Below are 27,451 nucleotides of genomic sequence, written 5' to 3' on the forward strand. Positions count from 1 at the left end.
CCCTCTCAACCAACCTCATTTTATAACAGAAGAGGACTTGGGATCCCAAGCTTCGTAAACGGTGCAACGGGGGTTGGGGGGGAGACCACAATTAATGCTGTTAAAACAGAGCCCTAGAAGTGGGTCTTTTTACTCCAGGCCCTGATGTCTGGAATATTGAAGAGAGCAGAGATGGACTAAGAAGCTGCCACGCCCTCTACACAGGAAAGGATTCGTTAACGGGCGCCCAGGTGATGGGGGTGAGCCCCCGGCCGGCCCGTCCCTCACACGACTGATAACCTCCACCTACTTAGACACGGCCAGACACACCCCATCTAGGCTCAAGTACTTCATTTCCCCTCAGAATACAAAAGGGAGTGAATCCTCTACCCTGAAGTCTGCAAACTCTTCCAAAGAGCAGAAAGCAGAGGTGCAGAAGCTTGCCTGTTTAATGGTAAAGAGAAAAGAGGTGCCGCGTTAGGAGCATGAGAGCTGGAGGCGTGAACGGTGGGCAGCACCTGCGGCAGGAAAGGACGTTAGTGGAGGTAGATTACATGAAAGAGACAGTGAGTGCGGAAGGGTTTCTAAGGGGCTAGTGACAGTTCCACTTCGCTTCTTTGCGCGTTCTGTACTACAGACAGGCGAGGCGGTACCCACCCTGGGGCAGTGAGATGGAACCTGACTGGCTGAGGATGGAGGAAACACACAAGCTCCCCAATCCCTCTCAGGGGTGCAGACAGACAGAGGCAGAGAGCTCCATATATACAAACTTCACACAAAATAAATAAGGAGCTGTCATCAGCTTGGCTAGGTCTCAACCTGGCTTCCTTCCATCCCCGTCAGAAGCGATTCCAGGGCATTAGCCAGGAACCTTCCAAGCCCTAGGGGTCCACCTCAGTCCCAGCAGCTCCTCGACAGGAAGAACCTAAGCCCCTTTAGCCCTGAAGCCCCAGTCCTGGGGGTCTCTGGAGTGGCTCAGGGCCAAGTGCCAGGAGAGCCCCCCTAGAGCTACGTTAGTTGCCGACTGAGCCCCGTCCGAGGGCAGAGTCACAGCGGGAGCCCCTCTGGTCCGCAGAAGCCTAGCCCCGTCTCCGAGCAGGCTCAGGAAGCCCCCGGGAGCCCCTCTGGTCCGCAGAAGCCTAGCCCCGTCTCCGAGCAGGCTCAGGAAGCCCCCGGGAGCCCCTCTGGTCCGCAGAAGCCTAGCCCCGTCTCCGAGCAGGCTCAGGAAGCCCCCGGGAGCCCCTCTGGTCCGCAGAAGCCTAGCCCAGTCTCCGAGCAGGCTCAGGAAGCCCCCGGGAGCCCCTCTGGTCCGCAGAAGCCTAGCCCCGTCTCCGAGCAGGCTCAGGAAGCCCCCGGGAGCCCCTCAGGGCCGGGCGCCCTGCTCTATCTGTTGGTGCTGGCTCCGCACAGCGAACCTGTTGACGTGCACGGGTATGGGCACGACAATCTTGGGGTTTCTTACAGGCTCCCCAGAACGGCTGCTCACATTGCCAGCTTTGATGCGCTTCCACTTGGCCCGCCGATTCTGAAACCAGATCTTGACCTGCACCTCACTGAGCTTGAGGGCGTGGGCGATCTGGGAGCGCTCGGTCAAGCTCAGGTATTTCTTGCAATGAAACTCCTTCTCCAGCTCCAAAAGCTGCTCGCTGGTAAAGGCTGTGCGGCGCCGCCGGCTTTTGCCCCCAGGAGCCGTGACTCCCGCCGCCACCGCCGCCGCCGCCGGTGCCCCCTTCTCAGCTCCAGTCCCCAGGCTTCCCGTTAGCTTCAGTTTGGGTCCCAGGAGGGCCCTGGGGCCCCCTGCAGAACTGTCCAGGAAGCTGTCGTCCTCGCTGTCACCGCCCGAGCCCTCTTCCTCCTGCTCGCTGCCTGCTGGGTCTCCCGCCGGCGGCTCGAGCTTCTCCTCATCTGAGCTGTACACCTTCCCCTCTGCTGTGGGGAGTGAGAGCCAACGGATGGGGGGGAGAGGCGAGGAGAAGGCAGACAGGTTGGAGGCGGCACGTGGAACCGTGGCCAGGCGTGGACAGCACGACAGCAGGAGGAGACACAGACGTTGAGGGGATGAGACGGGGCGGGAGGGGAGACATCCGGGGTCGGGGGTGGGAAGAGGTTCGGGAAGACAAAGAGATGGGAAGAAAGGTATTAACCAGCACAGACTTCACTCCGCAAAGTGGGGGAGGCAACAGGCATGGATCAAAAGAGCATCGTCCCCAGGACTGTGACACCTCACCCCCCACCCCTGCAACCTCGCTTCCCCGACCCGCTGCCTTCCGGCCCTCTCCAGACCCACACCGAGGGCTTTCCACTCACTGACCACCCCTCCAGACCCCGACCACACAGCCGCACGTCAGAGTGAAGCAGTGGGGAACCTGGCTTAGGGTCCTTTCAGTGGCTAGAGGCAGGAGTGAGCGACGTCGGAGAATTCACTTTTGCAGGAGAGAGGGGGAGACCACAGCTGCAGCCTTTGCTATTCTCCTAGGACTCCTTGCTGGCCTAGTGGGAAGAGATATGTGCTCACCTCTATTCCGCCTCCCTTCCTTCCCTCTTCCCTAAATCTGGAATCTTTTTGTTTTTTTTTTTTTTTAACCTTTTGGCCGGGCCGCCGCACGCCATGTGGGATCTTAGTTCCCCGACCAGGAATCGAACCCGCGCCGCCTGCACTGGAAGTGCAGAGTCTTAACCACTGGACCGCCAGGGAAGTCCTGGAATCTCAGAATCTCATTTCCAGATGGAAACTTCAGGGTCATCTGAGTCCCTCCCCCCTGCCGCAATCGGGGTCCAAGAAGTGTTACCCAAGCACCTGCGAGTCAGGAGGTTTCCGTACCCACCTTCCCAATTCTCCTTAACCAGACCGTCCAGCCCAGAGCAGGGAGCCTGCCCTGCCACACGCCGCCTGATCAGTGGCCAGATTCTTCTTCCAATTACTTAGCCCTCCAGGACCCTTTCAATCCTTCTCCTTAACTTTAAAAAGACATCATCTCTTTTCCACCCTCCCTCTTTCCCAGCCAGGGTTGCTGAGGAGCACAAACAGCCGCTTTCTGCCCAAGTTCAGAATCCTGAGGACCCCGAGCTTGGTGTCAGTGAGAGAACCGGAGGGCGTCTGGGGGAAGGAGGAAGAAACAGAAGTTCAGCAAGGGAAGACACGGAGAGGAAACTGGGGGAGGAAATGTTGACTCAGCAGACCACTGATTATTTGTAATCACAGGCATATAAACATTTTAATCCATACATAATTCTAAAATTTAATTCGGCCATTGGTTTTAATCTCCTTATCTATTGACATTTTTGTCAGAACTGCAAATAACGCATTATGAATGTTTTCAGTGTTTGAGTTTTACAAACTCCCTTGTTTTCTGCCCAAAGGACCAATAAACAGCGGAGCAACAAAAAGTCAAAAGAAAACCAACCAGTAGAAAAGAGAACAAAAGAAAACAGATAATCCGTAAACTGAACAGTCAGGTCCTTACCAGTGGAGCTCACTGTGTAAAGCGGGGAGGACTTGGTAGACGTGGCGGTGCACCTATCCACATCACCACATGTCACGTGTACACTCCTAAGCCCACTCTGAGGTTGAGACTATAACCCAGAGCTAAGTGACTTGGGGCAACAGTGAAATGCTTTGTAAGAGAATGGGGCTGTGCATGTGTGTGCGCGGCTGGACGGCATCCCAACGCTCAGAGCTTGGCTGGCGCTCCTCTCTAACCCCTGCCATCTGCCTGCCCCCCTGTGAAAACTTCTCAGGGCCTCCAGGACCAGCCCAGTCACTTTCAGTTCCCTTCCCCGATCCCAGAGTTGTCCTTTCCCCTCACGGATGCAATCCACACCTGTTCCTTTTCCTCAGGAACCACATTTGCATTATCTTACTTAGAGGCCAGAATTCAGCCCCTGCCCAGATCACCCACCTCCATCTCAGTCAGTGTTCTCATCTCACACCCCAGGGGTATCTTTATGCCTGAGCCCCTGCCTCTTCTTGGAGGGCTTCATGCTTTATCTGACCTTTGCAAAACCCACGTGGCACACCCTAGTTTAGCCTCACCCAGACTTCCAACGCTGTCCCTGCTCGCTGCTGCCACCGGCAGGTGGGCTTCGTTCGCTAACAGCCCACCCAAGCTCCGCCAGCACCCAGCTCTGTGAGCTGTCAATAGATACATCCACTGTCCATAGGTGACGTACCCCTCATGATGCTCACCTCCCACCACCCCGGGCTTTCTTCCTTATCTAGCCAAAATCTGTTTAATTTCTGCAAGATTCAAATCCTTGGGTTCCCCTTTCATGTCATCAAGGGCTCTTTCCCACACCATTTTCCTCTTCCCCAGAACTCAAGCGTAACGTGTCCCAAACTGAACTCCTGAGACTTCTCCTGAGCCAGTTCTTCCCCATCTGAACCCCCGTCTTTCCCATCTCGGTTAATGGTAACTCCATCTTCCCTGTTGTTCAAACCAGACCTTCACCCTCTCTCACCGCCCATGCCCAACCCATCAGCAAACCTCGCTGGTGCTGCTGCCTCTAAACTACCCCCAACCCGACTTCTCACCACCTCCTCTGTGTCCAACTAGCCCGAGTCACCCTCGTCTCTTACCCGGTTCATCAGCATTTTCTCCTGCTTCTGCCCCTCCCCCCGCCCCTGCCCCAATTATTCTTCTGTTTGAAATACTATATTCTTCACCTAGATTTTTGCACTGACTCATTCCCTATGTCCTTCAGGTCTTTATCAATGAGACCTTCTCTGATCATCCTTTTTAAAATTAAAACTCCCAATACTCCCGATCTCCCTTCTCTGCTTTACTTGTTGCTATAGTATGTGTCACTAACTTTATTAACTTATTTTATCGGCTGTCTCTTCCTATTAGAACATAAGCTCCATGAAGGTAACCATTTTTATCTATCTATCTATCTATCTATCTATCTATCTATCTATCTATCTATCTATTTATTATTTATGGCTGTATCCCCAGCATCTAGAAAGTTACCTGCACAGAGTAGGCACTGCATAAATATTTGTTGACTGAATGAAAGAAACTATTCCCAAGCACTTTCTCACTCTCCGTCTCTGTCCCTCCTTTCTCAAGCCTCTCCTAAAATATTCCCTACAACCCTGCTCCCTCACCCCAGCTCCGGGCATAAGACATTCTCTCCATTATTCATTATTCTACCCACTTTTCAGTGTGCCCTCTGATCTCACATTCGCTGTAGAGGAACACATATGTGGTAGGAATCTATAGGATCTTATGCTAAAGGAAATCAAGAACAAACCCAACATCATTACTAAATCCTCTAACTTTTAATTTCTGATTTTTAAAACATGGTTTGCAGTAAACAGTAACAGAAAGAATAACAAAAGCTTGTTAAAACTCAGCCCAATATTACAATATTTTAAACAGCTGCTAAAAAGGCAGAAACTGGATTTCAGGGCTTGAAGGATGAAATCACTTAGCACAGCTCCAAGCACCCAGGGGGTGTCCAATAAATCTAAACTGATGATGACTGAGATGAGGTTCCCAGGTTCCTGATCTGGCAGGGCCCTCCTGAGATCAAACCATCCACCCCTCTGTCTTCAGACAGATTCCATAAAATCAAGCCCACATGAGTGGGCCACCCCCAGTGCCGCTTTTAAAGCCATATAAGAAGCACAGTTTCACAACCTCTCTTGGTTACTTGATCCCGGTGGGATCCTGAGTGGCAGGGGCAAGAGTGCCTCCCTGAGCCTTTAGAATCGTGACATTGAGGGCTCTGATAAGCAACTCTTCTAAGGAGGTGGGGGTGGGGAAATAGAAGAAAGCAACCGAGAGGGGAAAACACAGCTACGCTCTCAGAGGAGAGGGTCTGGGACAGTGAGTGAGGCTGAGGAGGAGGGAGAAGGAAAGGCACAGCAGGAGGAGGAGAACTAGGGCACGAAGCGGGGGGGCAGACATAGCGGCAGAAGAAGTAGATGATGAGTAAGAGAACCTGAAAGGGCTGAAAAGTTTAGGGAGAAAACAGAAAAAAATCGGGGCATGGGGGGAAGAGAGTAAAAAGCTTTCGAAAAAACCCCAACACGCCCTACATTTTTCCACCCTAAACAGTGATGCATCTGGAGCCCTGCTGTTTGTCCTTTGCTCCACCGACAGATGGAGCACTTTAGAATGCAAGACCCGAAGTGATGGAAACATTCGGAAGGCTTGGACGGGCAATACGGCAGTTCGACCCTTTACCATATAGCGATCCTGAAACAGCTTTACTGTTTTCTCATGAATGAGCTAAAAAATAAATGCAAACTATTTTCTTTTATCCAATTCATAATGAATACTAATAGTAATTATACTCAAAACAAAGATGGCGCCTAGAAAAATGGTTTTGGCTAAAACTTGACAGAAGCACGTCCTGTTGATAAAATTTCTATTTGCAAACTTTGATTTAGAATAATTGGACCTGGTAGATATAATGTCCATAAAAGTACATTTCTAACGGCAGATGCTACAGTTGGTTGACGTGAACAAAAAAACTTGGTCAACAAAACAAGACGTAGAAAATTTTCAATGGGAAATAATGATCCTGATGAGAAAAATTCTAGCAAAAGGAAAAATGTTTAATTGGAAACAATTTTACTGTGCTAGGCAGGTAGGTAGGCCAAACGGAGAGGTTCTGTCCTTTGTGTATGAAAATGACATTATTGGTAATATAAGAGTACATTGTTTTACATATAAAATAGATAATCAATAAGGACCTACTGTATAGCACAGGGAACTTTATTCAGTACTCTGTAATAACCTATATGAGAAAAGAATCTGAAAAAGAATAGATACATGTATATGTATAACTAAATCACTTTGCTGCACACCTGAAACTAACACAACATTGTAAATCAACTATACCCCAATATAAAAGAAAAGAAAACAAAAAGAATACATTGTTTTCAGCTTGTTCCCTGTGGGTAAGTCTACAGTGTGTGAAAAGACTTTGGTATCTATCTAGGAGAAATGACACTGAAGCAGACTGGTTATTAGGGAACATCCAGAGTTCTCCTGGTAGATGCTATTATCCTAAGAAGCAGACATCGCAGGGTTCGAACCATGATTAATTGTAGAGTCCACTCCAGGGGCGTTATTCCACCCCAGAGGGCAGCACGCAGACTCCAGGGGCGCCCTTGCAAGGGGCCTTCCTTCCGAGAGGAAGAGAAGCCCTAACTTGGTAACGAGTCAGGTCAGACTGGGGAAGAAATCAAGGGCAAAAGAATCCGTGGTAGGTATTCTCCAGTAGAAAGAACAAGTAGCACCAGCCTCGTACCATCTAGAGAGGGAGTCTGCGGCTGAGGTCACCAAGGATGCTGGGTCTGGGTAGTGGAGTGGAAACCACCCCCAGGACTGGAGAACCACTTTACACAGAGCCCCTGTGCCATTCGGCCCTCACGCAGCCTGCTGTGGTCCAGCTGACATAAAACCCAGTCTTTATTATGCACTGAGGAGAAGTCTCTCCCCCATTACACTCGGTTCTGACTTCTCTTCCCTCCATTTAAAGAGCCACCACCCTCATTGCATCAACATGCTCAGGACGTAATTATTTCTTTGTTCCTTTTGGAGACGGTACTTCCTCCCGTCCTTGATGGCAACTAGCTCACTTTCCATGTGTTTTTCATTCATCCTCATTAATTTCATGCCCACATTATGCTACTACTCCTTCCTATAATTTTAGGTACAAGAAGGAAAATTCACTTTCTCTCTCTCCCATTTCCCCATGACTCTTCAGTATTCTTTACTCCAAATCGACATGAGAACTTCCTCTACATCACTCCCACCTTCATGACAAGTTCATGGCGACTTCCCCACCGCCCCAAGCTCAGAGCTCCTTTCATGGCATATTACCATCATCATTGCCAAGAGCACCCTTGTATGACCTTTAACTTTCCCAAGCACTTTCACACTTACTTTTTCATCTTTGAGCAACTCACTGAAGTACAGCTGACCTATTAGTAGTAGTAATGGGAGGTTAGTAATCTTGTTTTCAGATGAAAAAACTGAGTTTCAAAAAGATGAAATGGGGCTTCCCTGGTGGCACAGTGGTTAAGAATCTGCCTGCCAATGCAGGAGACACGGGTTCGAGCCCTGGTCCGGGAAGATCCCACATGCCGCGGAGCAACTAAGCCCATGCGCCACAACTACTGAGCCTGCGCTCTAGAGCCTGCGTGCCACAACTACTGAGCCCACATGCCACAACTACTGAAGCCCGCACGCCTAGAGCCTGTGCTCCGCAAAAAGAGATGCCACCGCAATGAGAAGCCCGCGCACCGCAACGAAGAGTAGCCCCCGCTCACCGCAACTAGAGAAAGCCCGCAAATAGCAATGAAGACCCAATGCAGCTAAAAATAAATTAATTAAAAAAAAAAAAAAAAAAAAAAAGAATCTGCCTGCCAATGCAGGGGACACGGGTTCGAGCCGCGGTCTGGGAAGATCCCACATGCCGCGGAGCAACTAAGCCTGTGCGCCACAGCTACTGAGCCTGCTCTCTAGAGCCCGCGAGTCACAATACTGAAGCCCGCGCACCTAGAGCCCATGCTCCACAACAAGAGAAGCCACCGCAATGAGAAGCCCACGCACCGCAACAAAGAGTAGCCCCCGCTCGCCGCAACTAGAGAAAGCCCACGCACAGCAACGAAGACCCAAAACAGCCAAAAATTTTAAAAATTTAAAAGAAAAAAGATGAAATGATTTTCCCCAGGCACACAGCTAGGCACAGAGCCAGGGCTAGAATCCTGGTCTCCTAAACCTCCAATCAGTGCTCCTTCTATCCTTTCCACTAAAATATCTTCTCTTCCCCTCCACTTGAAGTAAAAGTCCTCCCCAGATGCCTCATCAGATAAAGAGCCTTCCTATCAAACCCAGTTTTAGTTCAGACCTCATCCCTTTCACTTATCACCCAGAGCTCCAGCCTCATCATCAACATCTTCCCTTACCTTTCGCAGAGAAGATTCTTAAAATCGCCACAGAAGAGGCCTCACTCACCAAACTCCACCTTTGTCCTTTCACAGGCTATTTTTCCCATCATTCCCAAGACAAAATTCCCTCCAAATCTTTCTGCTGTTTTTTCCGTCATTATTGGTTTGTATAATGTAATCTTACCAGTCACCATTTCTTTTATTTAGAAATGTATTTTCTCATTTAAAGAATAATACTGCCCATTTATGGAAACAGTTTTGTTTTAATACCAATTTTTCTCTAGCTTCTGGTGTGCCCCTCTCATCCCTCAAGGGTAGCTCTTCCTTGCCCAGGAGTCAGCCTCACTGAGGAACAGACGCTTTCCCCCCACCTGCATCTCTGCCTGCCTTCCCCATTCCAGAACCCTCTCGGAGCCTCACTCCCAGTGTCCAGCACTCTTAGCACTGCTTATCTAGCCAGCGAGAAGGCTTTCCTCCCTAATGCTGAACGGGAGTTAAAGGCACATTCTCTTCTTTTTTTCTGGTTGATAGACATCTGTTTAGGGTTTGTTTTTGTCTGCCCAGCACCCCTTACCCCTCCTGTTCACGAATGGCACCCCCTTCCTTTGGCCACTGCTCCCCATCAACTGCCCAGTAGAGTGGGGCTGTCAACTGCATTTCTCCACCTTCACGACCACAAGGAAGGTGACCTGGAGCTGACCAATCCGCACATCCGGTCACTCTGGGGACTTGACTCGAGCTAGTGAATCAGTTGTCCTAGGATTTTACATGTGCTAGAATTCACTGGGGTCCCGATCTGGGATTATAAAAATTTAGCGTTGCTTAGGCTTGTGCCCTCCCCTTCCTCTCATCAGGAGAAAATGAGGCAAAGACAAGAGACAGGAGCCAGACTGAGAGCAAGAAAAAAAAGACCTAACGACACTGTTTGCATTTTTGGATCCACGTGAATCAATAAATGTCCATTTTAGCTTAAATTAGAGCTGAGCTACTGTCACAAGCAACCCAAAGAGTTCTGACTGCAGACACTGCTCTAACTAGAAGTGACAATACTCGCATGACTCCAGGGAAGGTAAGCCTCTCCACCTCACTCCCACACCAATCCCATCCAAAATAATTTTTCCAAAAAGAAACCCAGGTCATCCCTCAAATTATTCATAATAATGCCACCTAAAATTTCACAAGTCTGAAATGTATTTGGACTTTAAAAAATCTCCATAATCGGGCTTCCCTGGTGGCGCAGTGGTTGGGGGTCCGCCTGCCAATGCAGGGGACACGGGTTCGTGCCCCGGTCCGGGAGGATCCCACATGCCGCGGAGCGGCTGGGCCCGTGAGCCACGGCTGCTGGGCCTGCGCGTCTGGAGCCTGTGCTCCGCAACGGGAGGGGCCGCGGCGGTGAGAGGCCCGCGCACCGCGATGGGGGGTGGCCCCCGCTCGCCGCAACTGGAGAAAGCCCTTGCACAGAAGCTAAGACCCAACACATCCAAAAATAAATTAATAAAAAAAAAAAAAAAAAAAAAAAAAAAATCTCCATAATCCATCCAGTGTGAATTACTTTAATCCAATAGCTTGCTCCTAACACTAAGCTGAGATCAGATATATGAGGGAATAGGAATTCTGATGAAGAAAAAAGGAGAGGTGTTTTTTTGTTTGTTTGTTTGCTTGTTTTGGGTTTTATGTTTGTTTTAACAGAGAGAAAGGAAGAACAGGACCCAGTGGGACACAGAAGGGCTTTGGGCAGCCATGTCCACAGAGTGTCTCACCAAAATGTGAGACAGGAAAACTGAAAAGAGGGAGGAAGAGCTAAAGACAAAACTCGAAATCTACCCTTATTAGGTTCATGCAATGTTCTCTCCTGGCAAGCCCCATACAACCAGTTCTCGGAATACAGGGCTATTTCTAACTCCTCCTTTTCAGTACAGAGAGTGCCGCCCATCACAACTCCTAGTAAAGAGGTCTTTCCCAACTTAATTCCCAGGAAGGCTTAATTCCCATCCATTTCCAGTACATGGACAACACATAATTTCTTGCATACCTATTACTTTAGGATGCTGGACAAATATCTTCTCATTTAATCCTTAACTCCGTGAGGTAAGAACTGTTGCCCTTATTTTACTGGTGAGAAAACGGAGACTGCAGAGGTTAGTATTTTGCTCTAGATCACAAAAAGGGTGGTGCCTAGATCTGCATCCAAAGCCTGTGTTCGTTCCTCTGGGCAACACCACATCTCTCTGTTATCACTGAATGAAAAGGAGACTGAAACCCACCGTCACCCTATCATAACTTCTGTACCCGATGGAGAAATAATACAGAAGACCAGGAACTGATTTCACAGCACAACTCTTCTTTTTGGGCACTGCTTCCTGCCTCACCACGTCAACTTGGTCACAATTGATCCCCAATCTCTTTGGCCTAGATAAGACCTACCCCCACCTTTATCAAACGTTTCTCTCATTCAGTATGATGGCTGTAAACGGCTAGAGCTCAGGTAACACCATCCGGATCCCAGACGATGGAGCCTTTTCCATCCTAAAGCCCAGCCCTGATTTCATCTCAAGATGTAGGCATCCCAGGCGCCTCCTCGTCAGTGACCCCGATAACTCAGCACTGAGAAGTACAGAATCTCTTCTCCCAATCCCTTTCCTCAGGATGGCTTTTTTTTTTTTAAGGGAACAATTCATTAATAAAAGTATCCTTACAGATAAAAACAGAATTGTAGAGCTGGAGCGACCTTAGAGATCACCTAATTCAAACCCCTAATTTTACTGATGAGGAAGCTGGGACACACAGAGGTGTGATTTGGCCAAGACCAATCAGTTCCATATTCCCAGTATCTGTGCATAATTTATAGGATAGTTATCACCTATTCCAGCACAAAGTGCTTCTTCCCTTCGCTCTTGGGATGGTTTCATCTTCCTCCCTCCTAGTACACGGCTGCATCACTTCTCTTCCCATTGCTTCCAATACAGAGTTCCAGCTTACCCAATACTTCTACTTTAATACCACTTCCTCCATAATTCACAGTCAAGAAATCCATCTCCCATTACCCCCAGTGCTTTCTCCTCATAACCCCAGTCTCTGTTAGTCCCGGCAGCCCCCGCGCTCCACGACCCGCCCCCCAGCCCTCCCCCCCACCCACCCACCCCCGGCCGCATTTGCTTCTAATACAGACTTTTCATTTCATCACTGGAAGAGTATTCCTTTCCCTTCCATCATGGGAAGGGGATGAAGGCACTGCCTCATGACTACCTGACATACAGTGCTGTCTCTTCCTACTACCACTTAATTCAACTCGTGAAGGTCACTCTTCTATCACACCAAATTCAAGCATCTCTTTTCCCTAGCACTCTCCCAATCAGCACATCAAAACTTCTTCCACATTACTCTAAGCTGTAACTTTCTCCCAGCATGATCGTATGGCCAATGAAAAACCCCAACCTCTTCTCTACCACTCCTAATCCAGACCTCCTTTATCACCATCACAGCCGTGGGCACCACCACGGGCATACAGCGCTCTGTCCTTTTCACTGTTTCAGATGAGGGGTTTCCTCTGTCCGACCCCGGCCTGGGGCATTTCCCATCCCCTCTAGGTAAAAGTTCTCCCCCAGCGAACTCTTTCTTTCTCATCGTTCCTATTTAAGCTTCTCTCTTTTTGTACATCTACCCCACTGCTTCTCTCATTGCTGTTTCCTAATTCCCAATCTGTTTCACTGCAAAGATCCTTCTTTCCCCGTTATTTCCAAGGCAAAACCCTTGCCTATAGCTCCCCATTGTATTGCATTGAGAGTAACATTACTGTCAATGCAAAGCACTTTGCTTAGAATATTATATTCCTCCTTCTTTCCAATGTTTTCTAAAAACATTTCCCCCTCATTATTCCAATTACTGCCTCTCTCCCGTTATTCCCAGTACAGACTATTCATGCCCATCACTCTGAGTCTAAGAATTATGCTCCTAACCATCTAGAATCTGTATCTCCATAGTTGCATTTGTCACAGCAAAGACCCCTCTGTCTTCCAACCCTCCCAAGTGCTACCTTCACTATGGCACAAGGCATCTCAGGATTGCATTCCAATCCTCCAATAACATTTTCCGCTGTCATTTCTGAGATCTCTCTCTCTCAACCAGGGTCTCTTTGGCAGCCTGACAAAGCCTGTGAACCCCTTCTTGGAATAATGCTTTTAGGTGCATAACGTAAAACACACAGGATTATATTAGAAGCCAATTACATAAAATCCAGTTATCAAATATTTTAAATGCATTTGAGAATAATTTATGTTTCTTTACTAAATCATCAAACAACAAGATGTCACCAAAGATTGTAAATTTCTATGAAAATATCTGTGATTTCTATTGGTGACAAAAATCTCAGGTACTGGGGAAACTACCAAGGTTTCCGGCCTACCTTCATAATTACAGGAAGTACCAAATTTTAGTGAGAAGTTAGTAGAAATAAAGATGTAATTTTTTTCCCACCCATAATTAACAGATCTCCTCACAGGAGGTCCATGGAGTCTGTGTTAACAGCCCAACTAAACACTGAGTCTAGAAAAATAAGCTTTAATTCTATGAAATTGAAAGGAACATTAAAAATCATCTGAACTAAAACTTTTATGTTACAGGTGAGGAAACTGAAGCCTAGAGAAGTTATAAGACTTTGAATCTCCTGTAGTGTTTTAAACAATACTAAGGCCATAACAGACACACAATAAACGTTCTCTGAATTGAACTAAGTGGCTTGCCAAAGTTGTACGGCTAATGATTGACAAAGTTGAGACCTGAACCCATGTGTCACGACTCCTAAATAGACGTTCCTTCAATCACATTAAGTTAATGCAACATTTGCCTTTCTATAAATGTCAATGGAGCAATCACTCTTCCTGTATGCTCTTCCTCAAAATTTCTAGGAAAACATGCTCTCCATCACTCCCAAGAAAAATCTCCCTCCTGTTTCTAACAACAGAAGTCTCTGATTCCATGTCACATTATCCCTTCCTGTTTTTCTCTCATCAGTAAATATATCTTGACAGTCAGAATGGATACCTATTCAGAAATTGATGGTCATCTACAATGTTCGCTAGCTATAACCAGGTGCTTGACTTACAGCAATCAGCATTCAGATATCATGCTCCCAGGAAGTTTCCCTAGTCTCCTTGCATGATTTCCATTATTATTGCCAATCTCTATTCAGAAATTAGCATATCTTTTTCGGTTTAGTTTTAAAAAATAATGTTCACTACACTGCCACCTCCCAGTTTTGTCCCATCATGTCCTCTTTTCTATACCATCTCAACCACAAATGTTCTTTTCTTCACCATGCTCAGTACTGGCATTATCTTTCATATCAATCTCTCACTGGATTTGTACCGTCAGTCCAACAATTACATATGGAGTGTCCACCATCCCTCACCTCTTAACTATTTGTTTTCAGGCAATCCAACCCTTTTCTCCCTGAATGAATCACTGCTCTAGACACCTGCAATTTAAAGTTTTCTCCTGCATTTCTCCAAACGGCCAGCTCTTTTCATCATTCCCCAGCACACAGCATCCTCTTCACCCGTCCTCTCTGTGATGTGTATTCACACCACATCCTTAAGTTAGCTTTGATAACTGTCAGAGCTCACACACACCTTCACACATAAGATCATCTCTCCCCGTCCCATTCAAGGCAGAATTCTCTTTTTTCCTGTCATTTGGGGCTTACTGCTCTCTTCTCTCCGTATTCCTAATACATCAAGGACTTCACTATCCACCCATTTCAAAGCTCCTTTTCCCTCATCACTTTCACATGACTGTCCTTACAACTCTCTCGATCTGATATGTTGAACATGGTCCACATGCGGCTACGGACCACCTGAAACATGGCTAGTTTGAATTGAGATGTGCTGAATGTGTAAAATACACACTGGGTTTCAGACTTAGTATGAAAAGAGGATATAAAACATCTCATGAAAGTTTTTATATTGATTAATGCTGAAATAATATTTTGGACACGCTGGGTTAAATAAAATATACTATAAAGTTAGTTTCACCTGTTTCATTTTACTATTTGAATGTGGCTAATAAAATTATTTTAATTACATAAATGACTTGCTAGACAGCACTACTCTGGGCGCTTCTGTTGATTCATACTTTTAAATCTTCCCTACTAATTCAAAATTCTCTGTTATCACTCCTCCTAGGACACCTCTCCCAGCTACCCCCACTGCTCCCACACGCCAAACCTAGAATTATTTTCCGTATACCATTCTCAATACCTTTCCTACCCCATTATTTCTGTACACAGTATTTATTTTTGCCTGCTAATATAGCTTCTACCCCTGCCATCTAATCATAATAAAGTTCTCTTTTCTTCTTCATCTGTTCTAGTAGGGTGCTATCTGTCTCAACTCTCAGAAAAATTTTTAGAAATAGTCCTTCTAATTCCCGACAAAACGAACTTTGCTCACCATTCTCCAAATTGGCCTATCTTCACTATAATTTCATTAAAAGGGCTAGTAATTCTAAAACCCTAGACAAATGTAAATTAATAATTTCAGACCCATGTCACCCATTCAAACTAGGACAGCAATTCTTCCCCTGTCATTTTAAAAATGTCGTTCCTGGGCTTCCCTGGTGGCGCAGTGGTTGAGAATCTGCCTGCTAATGCAGGGGACACGGGTTCGAGCCCTGATCTGGGAAGATCCCACATGCCACGGAGCAACTAGGCCTGTGAGCCACAACTACTGAGCCTGCGCGTCTGGAGCCTGTGCTCCACAACAAGAGAGGCCGTGATAGTGAGAGGCCCGCGCACCGCGATGAAGAGTGGCCCCCGCTCGCCGCAACTAGAGAAAGCCCTCGCACAGAAACGGAGACCCAACACAGCCAAAAATAAAAATAAAAATAAATAGATAAATAAAAAGTTAAAAAAAAAAGTCGTTCCTTCTCCAAACTCTACTATGTTGACGTTTCAACCCCTTTATTCAATCCGAGAACTCTCTTACTTCATGCTAAATACTCTAATACAATTCCCCAAATGGAGTGTTTGTTTTCCCACCACTTTCAGTATGCGTCATCATTCCGCAAACTGATGCGATGTCTCACATTTCTGGAATTGCCATTTCTTTTCTCGACTATGTTAGGGAAAAATCAAGACTGGGAAGGTGGACGGGAGTGGCGAGGAAGGGTTGAGAGAGTCTGCACTGAGACGGATAAGAAGATGCGGTCACAGAGAAGACCTCCCACTCATTATCCCCTTCGAATGTTCCTTCTGAAACCTCTCCTTACTGCTCGGCCCCGCAAGCCCCACTGTAAACCCTTTATGTGTATCTCTTCCCAATGAATGATTGCCTTCACTCCAGCACCTCTCAGAATTCTTCCTCTGTAAGGTCTCCTTCCCATAGTTCTTAGCAAAGAAATTCCTTGTCTTTACTCCAAGGACAAAGAACAATCTCTTTATTGCTTCCAATATTCCCTTCAGGTGATGAAGATCTTTCCTTCATCATTCTATATATATAAATTCCAGTTTCTTATCACTCCCAGTATTGAAAAACCTTTTTAAAAAAATTACTCCTAGTGTTGAAACTTTCCCTTCTTTCCTACTAGTATATTTATTTAGTTCCTTCCTAATCCTCTCACGACAGAACTCTTTCACACACACACACACTTCTGTTCCAGAAATATTGTTCCCTTTTCGTGTAGCCAACGCTAGAAATCCCTTGCACATGTCTCTTCCAATAGGTGGCCCTCTCCTTTCTCATATGCTCTTTGGATAATCTGGGTATACAGCTCATTTGTTCATCCTTTCCTCTATTCTATTCCTCAATATTTCTCTTCTGTTCTTCTCTGTTTATTCTTTTCTCTCTCTCTCTCTCTCTCTCTCAATGTCTGGTTTTACTGACAATATTCTATCTGCTTCAGAAAAGAGCCCCCATTATACAAATGGGTCAAAATAAGAACTGAGGGGAACCTGAAAGAGTAGGTCACGTTGCTTGTTCTCCCATGGTTTGGGGATAACCCCCCCAGCTCCCCTCCACTGGGGTGTCTTCCTCTCTCCTCCCCCTCAGCTCATCTCTTCCTCAGGTGTCTGGTTCTCCTACTGCCTCCAAAGCCATCCCTCTGACGCCTGCCTTGCTCTCTTTTCTGCCTTAGGACGACCCTATTCAAAAACGTCCATTGATCCTTCCCTCTTCCCATCCTCCTCCCGGCTGCTCCCCCTTCCCCCCCACTCTGGCCCCTTTTATCTTGTGGACATCTCCTCCCACCTTCCAGTTGCTGCTCTATCATTTCCTTTGGGTCCTCCTCAGGAGATGCTGCTTAGACTTCAGTCACTGGTTCCTCCTGGTCCAACCAGGTACAAAAAAAAACAACAGCTGAATCCCCAAAGCCAAAATGCCCAGGGCTAGAAGGGCAAAGAAGAGGAAGGCAGACTCTACAGCAGCCCTTGGGGTCTGGAAGAGGTATTAGCCCTTTGGACAATTTCAAGGAAGGGCCCAGGAACCTATCCTCAGGAATTGCTCTCTCCTGGCAAAGGACAAAAGGGCTCTTGGCTCTCCTCCTTGTCTCCACTAAAGTCAGCCCCCAGGCCTCCTGGGTCACTTCCACCTGCTAACCTGGTTAAGCAGAGGCAGGTTCATCCTGATGCTAAAGAACTTCAAGCTTCAGGATGGCCACACTTGCACGCAGCCCGTTTTTCTGAAATAGGGCCCACCCACCAAATTGCGTAAGCTTTGGATCTCAGCATACCTGAATCTGCCCTTGAATAGCGGAAAGCTTTTCCAGCTTCTGGAGGTTAAGGATCAATAGGGAAGCCTGTTTAGATTGATTCGCAACAGGGTTCAGTTTGAATACACCTTGCCTCTATTGAGACGGAATCCTCCTATGGAGGATCCAGGATTCCTAAATATCTCTTAGCTGAATCTCACTGGTTCCAGAATCTTAGCTGGATTCTGGACTCCAGGCCTTTGGGCCACACCCAACTCAGCCCAGCCTGTAGCCTCTCCCTTGGCCTCCCAGTCAACCTTGGTCCAGCAGTGCTAGGCCTCCTGCTAGCTAATGTTCCCTTAGGACCCCTACTTGGTTCTTCAAGGCTTAGCTCTAAATCCACCAATAAAGAAGTGACCTCTACAAGTGTAAGAGAAAGACAGGTCATCCTCACCGTCAGCACCACTTTAAGACCCTCCCTTTGCCCCTGCGTTCACAGAGCCCATTTGGGGTCAGTACAATCGTCTCTCCAGAAGCCCTTAATGAACTGACAGCTGCCCCACTGTACCCTCACCCAGGGGTCTTGCTGGTGTCCCCAGGAATCCCACACTGGCAGCTTCTCTATTCCCAGCAGAGGAGAAAAATGAAGGGATTCTGAAAAGGAGACGCAGGAGCTGAGGCTGGAGGACTAGACTGCTGGGAGGAAAGGCACTACTCTGGCGGGAGCACCGGCAAGTCTCTGGTGAGGCTGCAGGCACTCTGGAGACACAGCGGGGCGGCGGTCCTGGTATCTAGGGGAGCCGCGTTGGGAGCGGAATTGGAGGTGGCTCCGCAGAACCCGCCATCTGGGGGTCTGGGATTCCAGGGCTCCAGGCAGGTGCCGAGACTCTGAGCAGGCGGCTGCCTGGGACTTCCAGGTGAACGAGCCTCCCGCCCGGCGCCCTGGTCGCCCGGCACTTACCCGGCAGACTTGGGAAAGTCTCTGAGAAGTGCAGAGGCGGGGGCGGTGCGGGGTCTGCCACTTTCTCCCGGGCGGGCAGCAGCTCTTCGGCTTCCAGCCCGCCCTCCGGGCGTCGGCCGCCCGGCTCGGGGTTGTTTCGGGTGGCGGTGGCAGTGGCGGCGGCGGCGGCGGCAGCGGCAGCGAGCTCCGGGGGCCCGTAGAAGGCGTCGGGCGGCTCCGCGAAGCTGGGCAGCGCGGTGGTCAGCGCCACCATCGAGGGCACGGCCTGGCCCAGCCCCGCGCAGAAGGTGTTGGTCAGGCGGCCGGCAAAGGAGGCTAGCGGGGCGAGAGGCGGGAGGCCGGCGGGCAGTGGCGCGGGGGCCAGCGCCTGCGGCAGCACGAGGGGCCGGTAGGGCATGAACATGGGGTAGCCGGTGTAGAGCAAGTGGCCGGAGCGCGGCGGCGGCGGCCCGATCAGGGAGTCGATGGAGAAGGCAGTGCCCGGGCCCCCACCGCCGCCGCCGCCGCCGCCGCCGCTGCCCCCGGGGGCGCCCCCGCCTCCGGCTCTCTGCATCGTGCCCGGAGCTGCGGTCGCCCCAGGGCGCTCCCCTCCGGGAGCCGCCGTGCGCCCCGCGGCTCGGGCGCCCCACGCGGACACGCAGGGCTCGCTCCCCGGCTCCCGGGCCGAGGTGGCGGCGGGGCGCGGGCTCGGCGCAGTGTGGCTCCGGCGCCGCGCTCCCTCTCTCTCTCATAAGGAGGGAGGGGGCGGGCGAGCGGGAGGGCTGGGGGTGTCGCCCTCCGGACTCATCCATCTTCCTCAAATTACGCTTCACTTCCTCCCTCCGCCCGCAGCCGCCGCGCCCGGCTCCCGCTCCCTCCGCAGAACCCGTTCCCAGCGGCCCGGACGGCCGGCCCGGGACCCCCGCCCGCCCCCCGCAGCCCAACCAACTATTATTAATGGAGATTGATGAGGCCGGACACGCCGCTTTGTGAAAGTTTGCGGCCGACGAGAAGGCAGCGGCAGCTGCTGGGCCGGTGCCCCTCCCTCCAGCCGGCCCGCCCCCCACTCTGCCCACCCAGCTCTGGGCCCGGCGTGGACCGAGCGCGGGGTGGCCAGCGCGGAGAGCGCAGCGAGGGCGCGGCCGGACCACAGAGCCCCCCGCCCCGGGCCGCCGCCCTCCGTCGGACTCCGGGCCAGTCCCCCAGCGTGGACCCCCGCCCCCGACGCCCCCTCCCCGGCCCCTGGAGCGGACGACAGGGCGGGCCCGAGAGCAAGGCGCGGCGGGCGGACGGGACCTCGGCGGCCCCGGGGGCGGCGAGGCGGGGACGGCAGGGGGCGCGCTCCTCCGCGGGCCCCTCGGCTCGGACCCTTTTCCTCCTTGGCAGCCCGCATTCACACTCTCCCCCTGGTCCCTCTTGGCATTGGCTTTTCCTCACTCCCCCTCCGTCGCGCACTCCCTGAGTCCCTCGCTCTGGCCTCTGCGGGTAATTTCCTCGAGTGCCCTCACTGTAAGTCAAGTACTTACCATTCCTCTCACCCTTCTCCCTCCATCTTTCTCCCATCCTTTACATTCTTTTCCTTCCTCCCACCCTTTCCTTTCCTGTCCTCGTTTCTACCCCTATTCCTGTCGGATTATTCCTATTTCTCACTCCCTATCCCATCCGCTTTATTCTATCCCCCCCCCCTCATTTCTCGCCTAAATCTGTATCTCTGTCTGTCTGTCTATCTCGGTCTCTCTCCCTCGCTCTCTCTCCCTCTCTTCCGCTATTAATTTCCCTGATTGGCTCCCCGACTCCAGCGCCGCTGATGAGCCCTATTCATTCCCGGGCCTGACACTCTCGACCTGCCCTGGCTGATTGCTGGGGGCTGGCCCCAGGAGCGCTGATGAGCCCCAAGGGTCAGCAGCGCTAATTAGCCGCTAATTGCAGATGACTCTGCTCACCTCCCCCATTCTCCGACACAGAAATGGCGGCGCCTTTTACCCTCCCCCTCCTCCTGATTCCCAGAAGTAGACTTGTCAATCTGGAGGCAAAAGTCATGGGCACTTTTGCTTGATAGCAGCCTCAGGTCAGTGGGCAAGAAAGACTTAAGACAGGCAAGTCAACAGAAGAAGAGTGACCAGAGCTTCAGGACACAGAGCAAGCCTGGCCAGCTAAATGAGGGTCATCTGGTCACTGGGAAACTGTTATTCAGGTGGGGCCAGGGAGAGCCAAGCAAGTTGAAATTAATAGTAGCAAAGCCAGGCAAGTTTAGGAAGAGGCAATCTAAACAGAAGAAGTTATTCGGTTTAGGTGAGGAGGAAAACCTACACCAGAGTCTCAGTGTTCCAAGAGAGAGCGGGGCAGGTAGGAACTCTGCATCTCAGTGACCTCTGTTCACATCAGGAGTGTTGTGTTGGCCTATGAACACCGCTCATGTCAGGCTGATGTATTAAAGTCAGCACCCTGAAAAACCCTGTCACCAGAGTGGGACAGAAGAGGGTGGGACGCTAGAAGGAAACCTTCTTGGGTCATGCTTGACTGACAGTGCATCGGAGCGGTACAGGGAGAAGAGGGTGGTTTCCGTGCAGTCCTGATCCATCTTGGGCTCTACGCTGAACTCAGTGAAACTTCCGAGAGAGAAGTCTGGTGGGAAGATGGCTCCAGGGAGAAAGAAGAGGTGCCTTAACTCAGGTCTGGGAACAGAATCCTAAAGTACTACGATAATCCTTGTCCATCCTCCTAAAGATATTCTTCAGAACCCTTTGTAAAACTAACCACGCATTGCACGGTACCAGTATGGAAGACCAGACTTCCAAAGTGTATGGTAGGGACTCTCCTGGTGGCACAGTGGTTAAGAATCCGCCTGCCAATGCAGGGGACATGGGTTCGAGCCCTGCGGTTTGAGCCCTGGTCCGGGAAGATCTCACATGCCGCGCAGCAACTAAGGCCGCGCGCCACAACTACTGAAGCCCACATGCCACAACTACTGAAGCCTGCTCACCTAGAGCCCATACTCCGCAACAAGAGAAGCCACCACAGTGAGAAGCTCGCGCACCGCAACCAAGAGTAGCCCCCGCTCGCCGCAAATAGAGAAAGCCCGCACGCCACAACTACTGAAGCCCACATGCCACAACTACTGAAGCCTGCGCACCTAGAGCCCATACTCCGCAACAAGAGAAGCCACCGCAGTGAGAAGCTCGCGCACCGCAACCAAGAGTAGCCCCCGCTCGCCGCAACTAGAGAAAGCCCGCACGCAGCAACGAAGACCCAACACAGCCAAAATAATAATAAACAAATAAATTTTTTAAAAAGTGTACTGGGGCTTCCCTGGTGGCGCAGTGGTTGAGAGTCTGCCTGCTAATGCAGGGGACACGGGTTCGAGCCCTGGTCTGGGAGGATCCCACATGCCACGGAGCAACTAGGCCCATGAGCCACAACTACTGAGCCTGCGCGTCTGGAGCCTGTGCTCCGCAACAAGAGAGGCCGCGATGGTGAGAGGCCCGCGCACCGCGATGAAGAGTGGTCCCCGCTCGCCGCAACTAGAGAAAGCCCTCGCACAGGAACGAAGACCCAACACAGCAATCAATCAATAAATAAATCTTTAAAAAAAAAAAAAAGTGTACTGTACTTAAAAAGTGAGAGGTCAGTACTTGGTGTGATGGCTTTACAGTGTTGGGTACATAACAGAGGCTTATTGGCTTGAAAAGTTACCAAGGGAACTTTGGGCCACAATCACCGAAATTAAAGCTGTATGAGCAGTAACCCCACCAATCAAAGCTGAAGGAAGAGCCATTTTTAAAGCACCTGCATTCACTGTTTGCGTAGGTAATAAAATCACCTAGTACAAAATTCCAAAAGCTCAAAAGGACATATATTGAAACATCTCCCTCCCACTAGTCCCCCCAGTAAAAGGCCACTTTAATAGGCCTGTCACTCTTTGGTGGGATAGAATGGATCATGCATTGTCAAGGACTCAAGGTTAAAGACTCTCTGATCTTGAAGATGTATGTCACCCAGTTCAAGCCAAGAGCTTATTGCCCAGAACTATACTCAGTAAAGTGGAATTCTCTGCTCAAGCTGGCACAGAGAGTACAGGCTTAAAGCTTGTTGCCAACAAATCCCAGTGGGCCACCAACTCTGAAATGAGGCACGTGAGACCTCGGGGACTTTGTATTGCCCTGGTGTGGTGTGTATTTGTTAGATACTGTATTTTATAATCCACTTTTATCCTCGATCTGTTCCCTTGCCATGCTGGGGTCATGAAGTGTGACTTCTGCCCAGTCCTTGACATTCAGTAGCTAAACTAGAATAAAACCCTCACATACATAGCGGCAACTGAAGCAGCCCATTTCCTTTCCCTGCCCTTTCATGGACCGTGGAACTGAGGCTGCATGGTAAAAGGAAAAGAGCCTTGGCTGGAGTAAAAAGACCTGAAGTTAAGTTCCTGTTCTAACCCCTCTCTGGGCCATGTGACCTTGGTCTCTTTTTGACTTAACTTCTCCATCCATGAGAGAGAGAGCAATTAATATCTACTCTGCCCTGTCAGAAAGCCAGTGCAAGGATCAAGTGAATATGAGGAAATAACCTTCCAGATGAGTTCTTCCTGCACTAAATGGACAAAGAACAGCAGGGTGGTCAATTATGGAAGTTCCCCAAATCAGTGGCTCTCCAAAAACTGCTTCTTACTCTCCCATCAGTACCAAGGACAGAAGCTGTCACTATCAAACCTGAACAGAGCTGGCTCCTTGCTTTACTGAGAAGAAAACTCTGCGGTTCTCCTACTGAAACCCTGAACAGGCCCATGTAGGTAAGCACCTCCCCTCACTGTCTAAAATGGAAGGCTAAAAGTGCTTCTTTAACTGCCCACGTGCTGACTTGTCCCATCTTACTACTCCACCAGTTGGGGAAATGCTCCTACAGAGGAATTTTATTTTGAATCTACCCTCTCTGCTTGCGCCTATGTCGACCCCATCATCTGGCCTCCCCTTCACAGACTGGAAACCAGCACCCAGAAAGAAGTATTCTTACGTCAAATCCAAATATACCTTCGCCTCACTCATTGGCGGGACAGTGTCCACTTACGGTGGGGAACTTCGGGCTCTGTCCGCGGGTACCCTCTGGTGGCAGCAGCGCGCAACTGCGTCACCTCGAAAGAGGTGCGGAGTACTGCAGCGCCCCCTGGCGTTAGTCTAGGAGACGCGCCGAGGGCAAAGGAACACCACCAGGTGAGCTGTCCAAGGGCGAGCGCGCTGGGCGCTGCAGGGGACTTAACTGTGAATGCACTAGTTGGGCAGGGGGATTGTACACGAGAGTCTTCAAGTCTAGTACGCACACGCGTAGGTTCATGTATGGTGGTTGTATCCAGGTACTTGAACCCTGTGTATCGTGTTAAATGTGTGCCGATTGTGTGTGCGCACGTGATACACGCGGGTAGGTTGGTGGTGGGGAGGTCCGCGCCTCCAGTGCAGGGCGGAGTCCTCACGGAGGCGTGAAATTGGTTTGGAGCAAACACATTACGGAAAGCAATTACCGGGGAGAGGTTCTGGGCCCGCGGGGACCCGCAGCCAGGAGGCTGAGGAGGAAGCTCCCTGGCTTGTAAGAGTGTCTGGATGTCTAACCCCAGAAGGGACCTTCCTAACACTGCCCTGCTAAGGGGAGAATGCGTGAAGTTGGGCAGCAGCCTCTCATATTGACCACTCCACATTGCCTTTCTCCTCTTACACCCTCCCTCCTTAAAAAGGCATCTGGCAAGGAACCAGTGCTCTCCAGATATGGTCAGAAATCCTTCCCCCTTCTAATCACTTTTGGAGAGGCACCCCGCCTTCTGTGGAGTCTTCCCAGGCCTCTGCCCCATCCTTGTCTTCCCCCTCAGGCTCTCAGCTCCCGCTCCCACATGTCTTTTGCATTCACTTCATTGCCCCCTTGTATTTGAACTCGTTATTCACACACCTGTTTCTCAGACCACATGGAAAATTCACTGAGGGTGGGAGCAGGTCTCATTCATAGCTGTATATCTAGTGCCTAAAACATGGGGCTCAGCAAGCACAAGATGAATGACGTGGATGGGAATGAACTAGAATTTCCATCAAAATGCATAAACAGGACTTTCTCAGGAAAGTCAACCCCTTGAGAGTCAGGATTCTCTTGGGACAGAGCTTTAAACATTTTTCACATGCAAACACATGCATTTTCTCCCTATTTATATCCCCAGGCCTGTCCTTATCCTTGAATGCCAAATTCATAGATCCAAATGACCATGTAACACAGCTTCTTTGAGATGTCTAATAGGCAGCTCCAACTTAACATCTCCCAAACAGACCTTCTGATTCCCTCACCACCTGCCCTTTTCTCATCTTCCCCACTTTAGTAATTAGCACCACCATCCATCCAGTTTTGCTCTGCCAAGAAAAACGGGGAGGGGAGTCATCCTGGATTATGCTTTCCTTCAGCCCCCCACATCTACTCTATCAACAAGTCCCACTGAGGGACTTCCCTGGCGGTCCAGTGGTTAAGACCCTGCACTTCCACTGCAGGTGGCGGGGGTGGGGGGGGGTTCCATCCCCGGTCCGGGAACTAAGATCCCGCATTCTCGCGCGGTGTGGCCAAAAATAAAAACAACAACAAACAAAAACAAAACAAAAAAACAAGTCCCAATGAGTCTCCAGAAAGAGTACCAAGTCTCACCTACTGCTTTCCCATCTCTGCCCGGACTGCTACAGTAGCCTCCTAACTGGTCTCTGATTCTCCCTCCCGCCATCCCTCCTTTCCCCTCCCCTCCCCCAAGCCACTCCGCAGCCAGAGCCATCTTTCAAAACAGAAATCAGTTCATGTCACTCCCCTCTCTTCCCCACTCCACTCACATGGCTGGTTCCTCCTTGTCACTCAGGCCTCAGGTTAAATGTCACCTACTCAAAGAGGAGGCTTCCAGGTCACCTGAACTGAAATAGCCCCCAGTCACTCTTGGTCAATCGCCGAGGAATTCCTCTGCAAAGGGCTTATCACTCCGATACTTTCCCGTCTGTTTGCATAGTGTCTCTGTCCCCACTGGAGTGAACTTTCCAGTGGGGACCAGAGAGCCAGGCCTTTGTGTCGCCGGCGCCCAGGCCACAGGAGGCACTCAAACCTCTGGTAAACAAACGAATGGCCAGGGGGGCATTCTCCCCAGGACCCAGAGCTGGGATAAGACGGGGCTCCCCGGGCGAGGCCCCAAGCAGTGAGTGGAACCCGCGTGACCACAAGCCCGGCCAGAAGCCGCTTCCTCACCCCTGTCTCTTCGCCTGCACCCACTTCCCCTGTGAGGTGGGCCTGTGGGGACTGGCCCGGCCTGGAGCGTCTACACATGAGGGGCCAGGCCTCGGTCGGCCCCCACTGCTTGTGGGCCTGGGCTCCAGGCGCAGCCCCTCCCGTCGGGCGGTCCCATCCTCGCCCCGCGCCCCCCACGTGGAAGCCCAAACGGGGCGGTCAGCCCAAGGCCCGTGAGGCCAGGTGGGAATCAAGGTCCGCTCACCTCCGCGGCCCTCTCGACGCCCTCGCGAGCTTCGCGCGGTCTGTCTCGCCCAGGCCCCGCCCCCGCCGCCTCGCACCCTCTCGGCCCCGCCATTTGCCGCCTCGCTCCCAGCGGCTGGTGGGAAAGTTGTGAACTCCGGCGCGTGCGCACTCTGGGGCCCTGGGAAATCCGTCCGGCGACCCTTGACGTCACGGATCACAGTGCACTGGATTGGCTGCTCCGTGGCTCCGAGCAGCTCCACCTCCCTCCAGTGGTTGCAGGCTGCCTGCTGGCTGCCGGGGGCGCCTACAAGTTCTTAAAATCCTGGTGCTGCAAAGACTCTAAGGGACTCTCTCCTTCTCTCGTGTTTTACACATGCAGAAACTTGGGCCCAGAGAAGGGACGAGACTTCTGTTCCACAAGTTAATGGCAGAGCTGGGACTAGAATGGCAGAGCAGGGGTGTTACCTCTCAGCTCCGTGCCTAATTGAAGGAGAAGTTACGAGAGAGGCAGGAACCAGGTGTGCATCTGGTGCTGCCTGACCTACGGGACAGGCAGTAGGTAGAGTTGTTTTGGTTTTTCTAAACCTGGGTCTTTCACTCTCACCTGAACCGTGGTTACCCTGCGGTGCTCGCTGGCCTGTGCACCCGCCTTCCTGTTGTCTTCCTGCCCCTCACCTCACTGCCCAACCCCAAGGCTGCCTTTACCGTGCTGCCCCACTGTCTGCACTGCCTCATTCCGCAGCGGCTCTGCCCTACACAAGCCTCTTTGCTCCCCTGTCCTTTTGCTGGCTCTCCTTCAGCACTTTTCTGATACTATCTCACCTGGTGGCTATCACCCCACAGCATGGGCCAGAGGGGCAGGTCTGCCTGGGGTCCCTCAATAGCTAGTGGATGCCATACAGCTGGCACCATGGGGTAGATTCAGGGAGACCCCATAAATCTGCCCATCTCGAGTGCCCTGTGAGCCAGCCAGCTCAGAGGAAGGGCTGTTGGAGACAGCACCAAGTAACACAGGCCTGGAGATTTTTAATGTGCATACAGGGTTTGGACAAGGTGGAGGGGGCCTCAGGGGACCCCCAAGAGAAGTATATATCATTTGCCATGAGTCCCGGCTCTCTCTCCATCAGATGTCACCTGGTCACATGGCCCATCTGCCTCTCCTGGTGGGAATGACAGCATCCACATCTGCCTGTGGAGTTGGACCTCCTGTTCAGAAGGCCACCTTGGCCTGAATCCGTTCAACTCAGTCCTGAGTTCCAGGCGCTGTGAGCTGTGGGCTGGCGTCCCCTAGGGCATGGGGCATCTGCTTTCAGGCTCTCTCAAAAGGCAGTGGACATCTGGAAGGAGAGCTGTGGATTCAGAGATGTCCGGTGGTCTGGGAATTTGGGTGGTTCTGTCTAGGGCCCTGCCCCCAACTCTTCTCTTGCCTCTGACCCATTCCCCCCACGCCCCCACCCCAGCCCCCAGTGGCTGGGACT

At 50.8% G+C, this 27,451-nt stretch overlaps 1 protein-coding gene across 3 annotated transcripts; it reads right to left on the bottom strand.

The window, feature by feature from the left end:
* Window positions 1-1,342: 1,342 nt before the first annotated feature.
* GBX1 (gastrulation brain homeobox 1) lies at window positions 1,343-26,081 on the bottom strand. Of its 3 annotated transcripts, none has more exons than XM_061198189.1 (3): window positions 19,156-19,311; window positions 18,525-19,107; window positions 1,343-1,908 (listed from the first exon to the last, which is right to left on the bottom strand). In XM_061198189.1, the coding sequence occupies exons 2-3, from the start codon at window positions 19,075-19,077 to the stop codon at window positions 1,343-1,345; spliced, it is 1,119 nt and encodes a 372-aa protein (XP_061054172.1). In that variant the 5' UTR covers window positions 19,078-19,107; window positions 19,156-19,311. The 3 variants fall into 3 exon arrangements, 2 of the variants coding, with proteins under 2 accessions (XP_061054172.1, XP_061054171.1); XM_061198188.1 differs by having other exon boundaries at window positions 18,525-19,088; window positions 19,131-19,311; XR_009701799.1 differs by lacking the exons at window positions 18,525-19,107; window positions 19,156-19,311 and adding an exon at window positions 25,993-26,081 and having other exon boundaries at window positions 1,865-1,908.
* Window positions 26,082-27,451: the final 1,370 nt, after the last annotated feature.

This window comes from Eubalaena glacialis, chromosome 8, assembly GCF_028564815.1.
Source record: "Eubalaena glacialis isolate mEubGla1 chromosome 8, mEubGla1.1.hap2.+ XY, whole genome shotgun sequence".
Classification (NCBI taxonomy): domain Eukaryota; kingdom Metazoa; phylum Chordata; class Mammalia; order Artiodactyla; family Balaenidae; genus Eubalaena; species Eubalaena glacialis.